The 14,719-nt window shown below is 31.3% G+C and overlaps 1 protein-coding gene across 1 annotated transcript; it reads right to left on the minus strand.

Moving 5' to 3' along the window:
- Positions 1-3,467: 3,467 nt before the first annotated feature.
- LOC118046691 (rhodanese-like domain-containing protein 14, chloroplastic) lies at positions 3,468-5,023 on the minus strand. Its single transcript, XM_035055676.2, has 6 exons — positions 4,671-5,023; positions 4,450-4,496; positions 4,271-4,363; positions 3,999-4,137; positions 3,806-3,908; positions 3,468-3,709 (listed from the first exon to the last, which is right to left on the minus strand). The coding sequence occupies exons 1-6, from the start codon at positions 4,891-4,893 to the stop codon at positions 3,595-3,597; spliced, it is 720 nt and encodes a 239-aa protein (XP_034911567.1). The 5' UTR covers positions 4,894-5,023; the 3' UTR covers positions 3,468-3,594.
- Between the last annotated feature and the right edge of the window lie 9,696 nt (positions 5,024-14,719).

Raw genomic sequence — 14,719 nt, forward strand, 5'->3', positions numbered from 1 at the left:
TGCCTTGACTATTTCCCAGCATCTTTAGCAGCATAAGTTTGATGGCAAAGAAGCTGCCCTTTCCAAGTTGCCATTTAGGCATTTGGCTTTTCCCTGCCTTTCCATGTTTGCTTCCTTGGATAAAAGTAAAGCCTGTCTTTTTTGGCCTTTCGCCAATTGTCCCTTCGGCTTTTCCCATCTAGCTAGCCCGTTTGTCTAAGTTGCTGCGTTGAAAAGTTCATATGCTGTTTGGGGTAGCTTTGTTTTTATAAAAAAAATAATTTAAAAACAATTACTATCATAGTAACAAACATTAATTTTTATATGAAAAACTTAAACAAAGAAAGTTTAATATAATAGATGCAAATAAGGTTAAAACACAGAAAATAAATACAAGATAGAGACTGCAAATAATCTTTGGCCTTCGGTTTTATTTCAGGTCAAAGTGACTGCAAAGCATGACGCAGCAATACTCTCTGTTAAGCAGCTTTCAATCATATATTTTCAAAATTGTTAATATATTTTAGGTTGCATGAATTTGATTGGTGTAATAATTTTCAAGATTAGGTAAGCCCAGTGGGCCTCGTAGATTGAATTATTTAGATTAAAGTAGAAGCCCAATAGTTTCTTGAAAGAACATTTTCTCTGGGCTCACAACAAAAAAGACCTCCCTCACAAAGTCATTAGAGCATCCACTCCTCCCGAGTCCTTAACTATTATTAGTGGGTAGTTATATTAATGTTTAACAGCCTAATTATTTATTTATGAGATTTGTATGGCTTGTATCCATTTAATTTGATCAGTTTTTCTAGCATGTAAAAAAATGGATGAGCAGATTTATAAAGTATCTGCCATGTCATGCAAAAACATCTTTCATTAGCAGATTCTTAAATCTTCTTCCTTATGTGTCATTGCTTATTTTCCTTGGAAGAGAAGAATGAGAGTTTGACTTTGACCACTGTTTATTTTAGTATCTAGCTAGCAAGCAATACATTAATCATAAGTTGAATATAGATTATTTGATACATCTAGCCATTGTTAGAACTTACATTGTATTTTATCTTTCTGGCAGTGGAAGCTCCAAGTATTTGAGCTCCAGGAAGATATATGATACAGTTCAATCATGAATTTTTCATGATGAGCTTTCGGTTTTGAGCTTGAATTTGATTGGGGGAGGGGGGGGGTCTTCGGTCAAAATTGTGTTTTTCCTTAAAATTTAGTTTGTGTTACGTCCAGTCATGATGAGTTTTTGACATGGAATAGTTTTTGCCAGCTTTATTTATGCATGATGATGGTTTCAGTTCAATCTCTTTAATGGTTCATTTCAATTAAATAAGATTAGCCTATGTATGAGTTTGATTTGGGCAGCGCTCGATGGGAGCTTGAATTGAGTTTGATTTTGGTTATATTAATAAGTTTGGGCCACATAGAATTTAAAGTTGGCTTAAGCTAGTTAAGATATTAAGATCTTTTTTTTACAAGGATAAATAAAATATTCTTTTAAAACTAAAAAGGAAAATTCATTCATTATTGTCTCTATTATTTAGAAAAATATTTAGCAACAAAAAAAAAAATTTCCTAATCATGCAAGGAAACTAAATAGGCTGTCAAATTTGAATCCTAGAAGTTGAAAGGATTATTTAATGTTGAAGATTTGACTCTCCTGATTAAGAAAGGAAAATGATGGGCGGCTATAAGATAAATTAATTTATAAGTTTGTTTTCCATATTATGAAGAGAAATCATAATTCTACAAGAAAAAAAAAGAGTTCAATAATTAAATTTTTTATTAAGATCAGATTTTCTAAAATTTAAAGGACTTTAAAAGTTGGTAAAGTAATCTTAGAATATCTAAGAAGATGGATCTCATCCAGGAGTTATTTAAGTTAGGAAATTAAAATATTTTATTTTGTTTTTCTTTCTATTATATGTGGCATCAACCAACTATTATCTAAACTTGTTGTTTTTATTATTATTTTTATGTTTGAGCTTAATTAATACTTTAAATTTCAGCTAAGATCCAAGACTTGTTTGGATCATGATTTAGAGGGTGTTTGAGAGTGTGATAGTGGTTGCTTTTCAAATAACTTTTCGTGCTGAAATGCATACTAATGATGTTTTTTCATTTTTTAAAAATTATTTTTGACATCAGCACATCAAAAAGATCCAAAAAGTATAAACCGCACTCAATTTTAGCAAAAAAAAAAAATTTAAAATTTTTGGGAACGCAGGTTGAACCGCGTTCCCAAACAGGCTGTTAAGCTTACTAGTAAAGGTTTTGAATAAGTTTTTGTAAGTGAGTTAATTCAACTTATAAGGGTACCTGTTATAATTATTTTTTCAGAACCATTTAAACACATGTTAAGATTAAATTTCGGCACCTTTGATGAATAATATTTCTGAACTTTTTAGTTTAACGAGCGGGATAAATTCTTGTATTTTTTGGTTCTTGAACGAACTAAATCTGACTTATCGAAGATTAACTTGTTTCGTAGCGTCATTTGACTTCATTCCAATAGTTTTGGTGCCTTAAAACAAGTTTTCATTGTGTCACTCCTATTAGATCTTTTTCAGTTTTTTAGGATCATATTTCAATTTTAATTATAGATTGCGTGACCACGAAATCACAAGTTTTACATTAATATGCTAGATCACTCTGTTCATCAAATATGTTATTTACCAGGTACTAATAATATAGTCTGTCATTTAGCTGCTATCACGTGTGGATGAGGACACTAATTAATGAAGTACATAATACGGTAAAATAAAAGCCCATCTGTTTCTAACTATATCAAACTGAAATTCTGATACAGATTCAATTGAGGTTTAATTGGAGGAGCTGTTGTTTGTTGTCCGTGTGCTATATGTCATGCATAATCCGAGTATGGAATGCCTATGTTGGCGAATATAGGAGTGGAAATTGGCGAATATAGGCAGTGGCAGTGTTGCCTGATAGGTTTGAGAGCTGGAAACCTCTTCCATTACCTTGGAGAGGTAGATAATGAGCTCTCTGAGGCAGCAGGGATTCCTGGCTGTGTGTTTGTCCCTTGAGTGGATTTATAGGTGAAAATTTAGAGCTTCTTTAAAGGCTTGACAAAATAGGAGTTTCATCAGGGAAGATCCTACGTTCACATTCTCGAATCATTAAATGCCGAAGTCTTCTGCACCTCTAGTTAATGTTGTGAAGAATCAAGTTAGTCATTGGACCTGCACATTCCAGACATGTTTGCGTGGACAGTTGTTGGAACCATACACGGAGCAGCTTGTCATGCGTACTTCTGGTTTTTTTAAATCAGCACATACAGAGAAGGCCACGCCTCTCCCTTATTTTGAAGAGGTATAGCTCTTCTGGACTTGTTAATTTACTATAGTTGAGAGGAAATTTGTTCTGTAGATCAAAGTACATCACTCTTTACTGTCAGTATACTGCTAGATAGTTTTAGTATTATAATTCCATATACACTGAAGATCCATGTATGCCTCTCAATGTGATTAAACTCAGTTTCAATAAATAGATCTTCCATCCGTGGGAGGACAAAATAGAGTCAGTCATGATACAAGTACATTACCGTCTCTAACGAAGACAAAACTTGAGTTTCTCTGGACTGATGATGCTTCACTCTTCAGACTCTGCTGGCAAACCCTCTTTGAACCATGTGTAGAGACCCCCTTCTAAATGGAAGACATTCTTGTAACCGTTTAGGACTAACAGGTAAGCTGCTATCAGTGATCTGCATGATTTGTTTTTTTTTTTTTTTTTTATCGCTGGTAGAGTTGAAAGATAGAGAATATTAACAGTAACATTAGAATCAGAGAAGATGACAGACCTTGACTGTTGTCCTTCAGGAAGATTTTGGGATGGCTTCATTGTACCCCCAGCTGAGCAAGCCACTATTATCTTTGCATTTTTATTGATCTTTGATTCCACAGCTGCTAGCATGTTTTAATTTGTTAGTTTTTTCTTGGTCACATAAATTGAGAATCACAGCAATTTTAGCATCTTTGTTAGATATTTCTTACTCTGCAGGAACTCAGGATTTTCTTCTGTGCCAGCAAAGATGCCAAAAAATGCAAACGCAGCACGCCTTGCAATGTCCCATGCTGTCCATTCCTTTATAAGCCTATATACTTGTACATTGATAGCTCCTGATGGATGAGCCTGAGATCAAAACAGGAAAGATAACTTAGGTTATTTGTCCTCAGAATATGCAGTTAACTCTTTTGAGCTCTGTTCATAAGCCGTCAGTTATGATTGATGTTGCTTATTCAGACATGATGATAAGATCCCTAACCTCTTTGAATTCTGCTTCTGGTCTCACGTCAAGAATCACAAACTTGTTTTCTTTCTGAAGACGCAGAGCTTCCTTCACATCCACACTCCTGACCTGGAAATAACAAATATTTTGGTTCTTAGTTCTCTCTCTGTGCGTGCACGTGCGAGTCTGAGAGACAACGGTAGGGAAAAAGGGACCTTATTCTGGAGAAGAACTTCTCTCTTAGTCTTCCAATCTTCCTCAGCTAATCTCTCCAAAGAAAGATACGAAAAAGAACCCACTCAGAGTCAAGATTGAGGATAAACACAGAAAAGACTCTATGACTTGTTGGAAACAATCATTAGGAGATCAGTGATCTTGTTTCTGTTCAGAAACCATGGACAATCTTACTAATAAAGTCTAGGTTAGAGCAAAGTACCTGGTGATTTTGCAGGTTTTGTTGCTGCATTTAATACTTTTAGGCCTCTTGGAAATGCGCTTGAGGATAATCTCCCCCTTGAAGATCCATTTGATCTGATAGTGAAGAAGGGTGAGCAATGGTCCTGTGTGGTCTTTGAAGAGAAAATTAGTGGTGATGATTGATAATTAGGATACAAAGAAGATGAAGATGAGTGTGAGCTGATTGAAGGAAGTGCAGCCATTTGGCAGGACTTTCAAGTCAGAAATTTGGCTGTAGTTGCTCGACGAACGAGCAGGAGTTGCTTGATTTGCTTTCTTCTCCTTGGGAGGTGGTTGAATGCTAGGAAATACGTAAATGGGCCATAGGCGTTGTGGATTTTTTTGACATTATCTCTCCCAGAAATCTGAACCTGTGGCTCTTGTTCGAGGGCTTTTGCCATGTGGATTATACGGAATCCTTTTGTTTTGTCCCTTCCCTTTTTCTCACAAGTTTTAATATATTTAGTAGTGTGGTAGTAATTATTTTTCGTATTAAAATACATGTTAATAATATTTTTTTTATTTTTTAAAAAATATTTTTAATATCAGCACATCAAAACGATCCAAAACATACAAATTATATTAAATTTTAACAAAAATTTTTTTAAAATTTTTTGGGAACGCGGAACGGTGTACTACACATTCTCCAGGAATAACGATTAAGGAGGAGAACTTAAACGGAGAAGGGTATTAATTAAAAATAAATTTAAAAAAGATATAAAAAAGATATTAATTGGAAGAATGAAAAAAAAAAATGTATTAAAAAAGGAAAAGCCCAAACATGTGGACTTCAAGCTCAAACCCACCTGCCTAGACCTGCTATTTTTTATTTATTTATTTAAAGAAGGCTCACCCATTTTTTTTTTTTTTAAATAGATAGATAACACATCGTTCACTATGGTATACAATGTGTTATGGGGAACAAAAAATCAAGGCTTTGGATTTTATATCTCACAAAACTCATTTTTCAATTCATTTTAACCATTAAACACCCTATAATCACTCCTAGAACACCAAGGAACCAACATATGAACCTAATAAACTCAAAAAAATGAAAGCCAAAACCACAAAATTAAATCGAAGAAAATATTTCATCCTCGACCTAAATCTAGTTTTTAAGGATACATTAAGGCTTAAAACAACCATCATAAAACCACCCTTACCTAATGGAATTTGTTGACATAAATTTTAACATGTTTTGTGGTCCGAAAATGTGTCAAGACGAACTTTCTTTCTCTACACTGGAATCTGACTGGGCTCTCTTTCTCCTCTCATAAAAAAGAACCATAAAATAAGGAAAATGAAGTTTGGTATTAAAATTAAATTTTTAAAAATTAAAGGGACCGGTTACCTAATAACTTAAGAACATGGGGCGCTAAATGAACTTTTCAAACTAATTTTAAAGTTGCCACCTATTTTATCAGTGTTTTTAACTTCAGTCCTCTTTTTTTCAATTCAACCCTTCCTAATAAAAAGCAATTGGGTGCTAATTTGGGCTCAAATGTGCAAAATAAAAGTTCGATGACTAAATTAAAAATATATAAAAAAAACTCATTGTTCCAATCTGTAGTGATTTGTGAGTTGGTGCACAATAATTAATGAACAGTGAAAATAGAAAGATTAAAATTGTTAATGTGTTTGATATAAAGTTAAAAATTTAAAGGAAAATGTTGAAGTGATAAAATTAATGATGAAGTGTAAAGAAGTAAAAGGTGTTAAAAAGATAAAGTGTTTAAAAATGTTTGATAAGAATTGAAAAAGAATTTGGATAATAATGAGATCTATTATAAATTAGATTTATAAATAATATTAATGAATACCACACAATATAAATTGGATAGATTAAGAATTTAAATATAATAAATTATGTAAGATGGGATACATCCATAAATAAGCAATAAATTAAATACATAATTAAATATGAAGGGAGACTCATTGCTTCATTTTAAAGAAAAGTAAGGCGGTTAACCCTTCATGCTTGAAGAGTAACATTTGAGCCCATTTCTATGGTCCTCAATATTTTTTCTCTCTCTCAATCACTATGTATCGAACATGAAGGAAAGAAGAGGGTGGAAAATTAATAGATAAAAAGGGTGAAATTTTAGTTTTCCCCTTATCAAACACAACCTAAAAAAGAATTATGGAAAAAAAATATTTTTCCATGAAAACAACAATCTTGATGTATAATGTTTGGTTATTGTTTGAAGAAAAAAGAAACAAAGATATTAAGAATTATAAAGAGGACATATTTTCTTTTATTCCATGTTTTAAAAGTATAAAAGTTTTTAAAAAATTATCTTAGAGATAAATTTATTTTATTTTTCTACCTTTATTCCTCCAATCAAATACATTTTTTATCTTTTTTGTATCTATTCCTTTTGTCTTGGGACATTGACTAAACATAACCTAACAATTCACTTAAAAATTTTCATTGAACTAACTTAGCCCCCACTAGATTCTTGGCTCTTGCTACGCGCAAATAAGATTATTTTATCTAACCTTAAATTTTTTAATAAAAATGTTAAAAAATAAAAAATTCAATGCATATTGGATGAAATACTTTAAAAATATTGAGATGGTGACATATTAAATGATATATATTTTTTATAAAAAAATTGTTGAGACGGCAACACATTAGCTTAACCCATGTCAACCATGGTTAATCCATTAAATTCACGATAAAAAACATGAGATCATGATAATCCAATGAAATCCAAATTGAAAGCTCAATTCTAATCAACCAAAAATTTGAAGGTTAAAACTGAAGAAAGACATTCAATTAAAAAACAAAAAGACAAAAAAGCTATATCTAAGCAAAAATAAAATAAAATATTATGAAGCGAGCATCACATGTTTATATTTAAGCAATTGATTTAACTTAATTCAAAACAAAATTTATTTTTTAAAAAATCTAAATTTAACAAAAATGACGAATAAAAATACTAGAGATAACTCATCATTTTCAAAATTAGTTAAAAAACCTATAGAAAGTAAATAAAAAAAAAAACATAATAGAGCCCATTCTCCAATTAAATCAAATGTTGAAGGATGTATATGAAAAAAAAACATGAGCTTATAAAAGAAAAATAATGAAAATGGGTGAATGTCCAAACTTGCAACTTGTTAAATTGTGGAACCTAGCTTAATCAAGAAACTTAATTCAATGCTAAATGATGAAATCAGAAAAAAATAAATTTTAAAAATGTACCAAAGTAAAAAAAAATTACAATAAAAAAATGAAATAAAAAAAATCAATTTTAAAAATGATCTTAAATAAATTAAATAGAAAATCAAAAGAATAGATATCAAATTTGACATATTAAAAAAATTAAAGGTTGATAATATTGAAACCAATTTTAATTATATATATAAAAATAAAAATATATATCAATTAAAAGAACAAGAACCAAGTTTGAAGAAAAAATAAATTGAAAGGTTGTTATAAAATTTTGAAAGTTTAAACTTAAAAATCAAAGAAAATAGATAAAAGAAAAAAAAAAGGAAGCAAATCGGCTCCAAACTGAAAGGAATTATGCCACACACATAGCCTCGAGAGGTAGGCCTTGCCGTGACGAATCAGAAATATCCAAGGAAGGTCATTTTTTGCCTTTGTAAGTTGCCGCACTAGAAGGTCGAGAACAGACCAAATGAAGACTGGTTTCCCTGTTGATGGTGAGAAAGAAAGATCTTTTAGTGCCAATCCAACAGTAACTTGGGAATCTTAAGAGCAAGAACCTTGAAATAAGTATGAGCTTTGTTTTCCTGAGAAGTTCCATTTGTCAATGAATTGTTCTTGCAATGTTCTTCTTGCGTAAGATCAAATTTATCAATACATGCGAAGGAAGATCAAATCAGTATTGAGATGATAAGCCAACTAGGCACAGAGGGGTAGATGTCCCCAGGAACACTTCACATTAGATAAAAATGTCAATTTTGGAAATTTATATTGCGTTTCTTTCACATTACAATATTTAACAATTTTACTGACGGAAAATTTTTGTCGGTATAAGATTACCATTTTGTTGGTAAAAATTTTACCGACTAATTCACCAACATAATACATTCGTCGGTAATTCCATATTTTTTCACTAATTCTATAGGTAAAAAAAAACACTCCGGATGGTTTTACAAATGAAAAATGCACTCCAAAAAAATTTCTTGCTGGAAATATACCGACGAAATTATTCCGTCTATATTTCCATCGGTAAATTACCGATGGAATAACGACGTCGGTGATTATGGCATATACAGTAAATATTTTTCAACTCTTTGGAAAATACCAAAGACATAATTCCATCTGTAAATTTGTCGGTTAGAATTTAAAAATAAAATTGTGTAGAATAAATAATATAAAATTGCATAGAATAATAGTAAAAAAACTAATTAAGCAAATAAAATTGTATAAAATATTAAAAATATAAAAATAAAATTAAATAATATTCATCCAAATATTCATTACAATTTTAAAGTGTCTCCAAAACAAAATTGAACTAGAACAATAACGAAGTTGGAGGAGGAGGAGAAGGAGGAGGTTGGTCGTTCCCGGAACCACATGGCCAAAAAAAAGACGCACACGTGCCACCCATCTATGATCTCATGTCCATGATGATATGGCAGAATTGTTTATAATCCGCCGAGAGTTGCTGATATTGTTATTTCAAGGCCACGATCTCCTTAGACTGGGTGCTCGATACTGATTGGGAGCTCCCAATGATTGAAACACTATTGGTTGCCTATAGGTTCTCAGCCGTAGTGTTAGAAAGTCTATACACTTGATTTTTATCGGGTCCACCAGATAATCCTGCCTCCATCCATAAATCCGGATCAAAATCCAGGTGGGTTAAAGGATTGTCCCCGTATTTCTCCCTCAACCAACTATTATATGTCTCCTGAAAATTAAAAAAGAAATCATCATATTCAATTCAAGAAAATAATAACTTACAAAATAAAATGGTTAAATGAACATACCACGAAGTGTTGAGTGCGGGTGTTGATGAACTGTTGCACCACCCTTTGGCGGTCTTCACTCTACATGTGTCTCCACAGATAGCTTTATTGGGCTCGACTCACGTCCAAGAGACGTAGCCTATCAGAAAAAAATGTTGCAAGTTAAATATATTTATAAATAAGAACAAATTAATTAACGATAGATTTCATTAAAATTAATCTTACCATCCGCTTCGCATGTGCACTAAACGGAACAGAGTCGCCGATGAGTGTGGTCACCGAACCATGAATTTGTTGGTTTCGTTTGTCAGCACCGGACTATAAGCGTTGTGTGAACCGCTCAGATGTCACGTGCTGGATATATTACACCCATATATCCTCCAGGTTGTATAGTGGCTTGAAATCCCTCCAAACCACCACGTTATTCCAGCTTTATAGTCCGTTATCTCTAGTGCATGTTTTGGCTTTTTGGCGCTTCATACCAAAAGTCATGCAACCTCTTTCCATTAATGAATTTTATATGAGTTAATGAAAAATTAGATTTTAAAACATAATTATTTTTAAAAAATATCTTATTGTTTTTTATGTTACCTAGTTGTCGCGTGATTCTCGCACACCCTCCTCACAACATTGTCATGAACGCTATCCCACTTGAATTTGTTCTGTGTATAAATAATTTATTTAAAATAAAAATAATAATTTATTAAAAATAAATAAATAAAATTAGAAATTAGAAATAAATAAAATAATGATCAGTGTATTTTTCTTAAATGATTTTTGATAATTGTGATGTGTTAATGTAAAAAAAATAATATCATTTTAATATATTTATAATAAAAAAAATATTTAAGGAAAATACACTGATCATTCACATTACCAACCAACTACACAGGAAAAGTTGATATATATGAACTTTTGGATAATTAAAAAAGACTTTTTGGGTCGTGAAAAACAATATATATATGTGTGTGCAAAGTCATTAGTGCTCCATTGCTTGGCGTAATTATTACTCTGTTCAATAAAGCTATTGCCAGAACGTGTTGACTGGAGACTGGATTGAAGTGGACATTAGAAGGTGAGGATGACTCTTTAACTCTGCATGCCCCCTTGCTTAAGCTGTGAATAAACTACGATAGTAAATTATTAAGAGATTTTGTGGCTTTGAATTTCTTGGAAATTATATTTTAGTGGGCAAAGCAATCTTCGCATAAATCTCATTGCTAAATACAATTTGGAAAAACATCTCTGAACATTCAAATTAAGCTGTCACCATTTTTAATTTTTCTTTTTCTTACTATAAATATTTCACAATCAACTACCTTATTTATCAGCACTTGTGTTAGTGAATTAACTTATTAAGGGACTTCTCCTCGTGTGGAAATATTCGCTGAATGAATTTATTGATTACTTAATCTTGTTGTATTGTATGGTTGCAGTTGTTTTTCAAATAACTTTTCGTGTCAAAATATATGTTAATAATTTTTTTTTTTTTTAAAAAAATTATTTTTGACATTGAAAACACTAAAAACATATTAATTTAAAGTTAATAAAAGAAATAAAAAATTTTCAAATTTTTTCAAAAGCGTTTTTGAAACGCAAAAACAAACAAGCTCTTAATCTTGATGTACAACAGAGTATTTATTATGAATTGATCTTTGTATGTTTTTTTTTTTTACTATTTTTTTTCTATTGAGTTATCTCAATTCTATGTCCATGGTAGTAGAGTTAGTAGGTTAATCCAGGTTTATTATAGTTTTTTAAAAAAAAATTAAAAAAATGAATTTTTTTTATTACATCCTTTAACATTAAGTTATTTTATAATTGAGCTTCATAGTTTTATTCAATTTGTTTTTTAACTATATTACTTTGGTATCACAACCAATTTCCAGATTTTGCATGCCGACCTGGGTGGGTTTAGGTTAGTTTTTTTTTATTTTTTATTTTTTTTAACTTTTTTGAATTATATTGTTTCTTTAATTTGATCTTTCAGAATTTTATTTGCTATAAATTGAGCTTCAAACTTTTTTTCATTTTTGTTTCCATAGGGTTATCACATTTTCATTTAATATTTACTTTGTTATCAAGTAAGATCTTTCAACATTTTATTTTCTTAAATAATTTTTTTCCAATTATATCCTGCAATATGTGATTGATTGAGAATTGATCTTCATTTTTTTTTATGGGATTATCTCAATCTTTATGTACATGATCACAGGATTATTGAGTTAACTAGTTTGACTCGAATTTGTTTTTGCTTATTTATTTATTTTTCAGTTTCACTCTTCAACAATGCATTGTTTGATATTTGAGTTTTATAATTTTATTTAATTTGGTTTCGACAAAGTTACCCTAGTAACTCGATCAAGTTACAAATTTGGCATGCCAATCCAAATGGGTTTGGGTCGAGGTTTTTTTTATTTGTTAATTTTTTTGTAAGTTTATTTTATTATCATAATATTTTTTTTATTTATATTTTTAAATTATTAAATTCATCAAGTAATTCCTTGAGGACCCAAAAAAATAGATAACAACATAAATTATAATTTTTATATAATTCATATTATAATTAACAACAATATTAATTTCCAACACTCAGTACTCTTTTTTCGGTCGTGCAAAGTCATTAGTGCTTGGCGTTATTATTACTTTACCTTGGTGTCCTTTAGTCTAGCAATTGAGGCTGTTTGGGAGTGCTTTTTAGAAGTTTTTTAAAAAAAATTTTGAATTTTTTTTGCTTTGAATTAATATATTTTTAATGTTTTCAAATCATTTTGATGTGCTGATCTCAAAAATAATTTTTTAAAAATAAAAAAAACATTATTGACATACTTTTCTGAGTGAAAATCACTTTGAAAAGCAACTACAACCACACTCCCAAAACACACAGAAACTTAGGCGGCATGATTTTGCTTTTTTGTTTTAATTTTTAAATCCTGAAAGAGGTATTATTCTCACTCAATTAATCAGTATAGCATTATGGTTCAATCATGGTTCGACCTAGTGCGTAGTTTTAAAAAATATACATTTAATCTCTATAATTTTAATTGTATTTATGACTTAATTAATTATTATTTGCATTTTGATCAACACTTGTAAAGTGAGTGGATTTAGCCCATGTTATGATTGAACCGTCAATACCAAACTTTAGATTTTCTATATTTTGATGGAGGTTACATGACATGGCATATGATCCACTTAAAAATATTTCTTAAAATGTAGAGAAATCTAATGAAAGATAAATAAATTGTAAGGAAAACCAAACTTCAAAGATGCAATGAAACCAAGAAAAACCAGGCATAGAGGGGTAGAAGTCTCCAAGAACAGTTGTTATAATTAGAGCACAAAGTGCACGTACGTAGACTTGCTGGAAAAATGACAATTTTGGAAATTAAAATTGCCGTGTTTCCACATTCTTGCATAGGCAACAAAGGGATCTGATTGCATGGAAATATTTGCAATTGATCAATAATTCAACCTGCAGTTCCATATTGAATAATTGTATGGCCGCGAAGACTTGGAGGTCAAGGACAGACCAGATGAAGATTGGTTTTCCCTTGTTGATGCTGAAAAAGAAAGATCTTTTAGGCCTACACTAACTTGGTAATCTCGAGGGCAGGAACCTCGAAACTCCAATCTTTGACAGTCTTACCACGCTGCTCCGTTTTCCGGTAAAGGTTCAGTCAAGGGCCTACTTTGCGTGGAAATATTTGCAATTGAATTCAGTTTCATATACATTATATCGTTTTAATGTTTAATGCATTTCCCTTGATTCCATTTAGGGCTCAACAGTCAGGAAATCTAATACTGTCGTATTCAACCATCTAGGTGATGCCCAGTGATAAGAACTTGAGATTAAGAGATTTGCTTTTTCTATAGTCTTAGGTTCGAGTTTTGTGATTGCTCATATGATGATCACTGGAGGCTTACATGGTTGTTAATTTCAGGGCTCGTGGGATTAGTCGAGGTGCATACAAGCTGACCCGGACATTCATGTTAAACTAAAAAAAAAAAAAATACTGTCGTGTTCCTATACTTCGTCTCATCTATGAAGACTTTTGGGTCATGTAAAAGGATACAAGTGCAAAGGCATTAATTAGAGCTCCATTGCTTTGCGTAATTATTGCTTTGCCTTTGCTTTGCTCCATTCCTTTGTTTCAAAGGAATAATTCTCCTTGGTGGGGGCATGATTTTGCACAATTTCAAGTCAAGAAGGAAAGTTGATCGGAACCTTACTCTGTAAATAGTGATGGGAATACATATTGCAGTTTTTCATCATTTTTACTTTTTAAATCCTGAAAGAGGTATTATTCTCACTCGATTTATCAGTGTATCAATGTTTTCCATAAATTAATATTGCCGCATTTTCAACCCTCACTCTTATTTAGATTTGGTCCAGCCATGTTTCTGAAAATTCTTAAAAAAAAATTTAACTTCAAATTGTTTTCCGGTCATGGTTCAGTCAACTAAGGGACCTACTTTGTGTGGAAATATTTGCAATTGAATTCAGTTTCATATACAATATATCCTGAACATTCGTTTTCCTTGTTGATGGTCAAGGCAAGCTTCGCAGAAATTTCATTGCTAAATACAGTTTAGAAAAACATCTCTGAACTAAGCTGTTAGTGCTCAAGAAATTTCATTTCTTTTTTATATATAAAATGACTTTGGGGTCAAGAAAAAGGACAGACCAAGTTGTTAGGACTTAGGACTCAAGGCTTTTTTTTTTTTTTTTAATTACAGAAACTGAATGAACAGAAGAATCTAAGATTGGTTTGTCTATAAATACTACTAATGGTTCCTTTCTTTATTTCTCATCTCTCCCCAATCGTTCAGCATTCCAAATATACTTTGAAGAGCCAACATGAAGTTTTCATTATCCCTCACTCAATTTCTCTGTTCCATTTTGTTTCTCTTCCATTTTCATACAACAATTTCATCATCATTCTCCTCAAATTACTCTTCTTCTAATCATTTGTGTGCTCATCACCAAAGTCTTTCTCTCCTTCAATTCAAACAATCCTTTCCCATTGATAGTTCTGCTTCTTCGGAGGATTGCCAACATCCCTTTCCAAAAACAGAGTC

This window comes from Populus alba, chromosome 12 (genome assembly GCF_005239225.2).
Source record: "Populus alba chromosome 12, ASM523922v2, whole genome shotgun sequence".
NCBI lineage: Eukaryota > Viridiplantae > Streptophyta > Magnoliopsida > Malpighiales > Salicaceae > Populus > Populus alba.

Bases quoted from the DNA above. Each gene is read 5' to 3' on its own strand.
- LOC118046691 (XM_035055676.2), bottom strand. From the start codon at position 4,893: ATGGCTGCACTTCCTTCAATCAGCTCACACTCATCTTCATCTTCTTTG. The intron at 4,364-4,449 runs GTCCCTTTTTCC...TGTTATTTCCAG, and splicing joins AAGTTCTTCTCCAGAATAAG to GTCAGGAGTGTGGATGTGAA. The intron at 4,138-4,270 runs GTTAGGGATCTT...TTTTGATCTCAG, and splicing joins CAGAAGCAGAATTCAAAGAG to GCTCATCCATCAGGAGCTAT.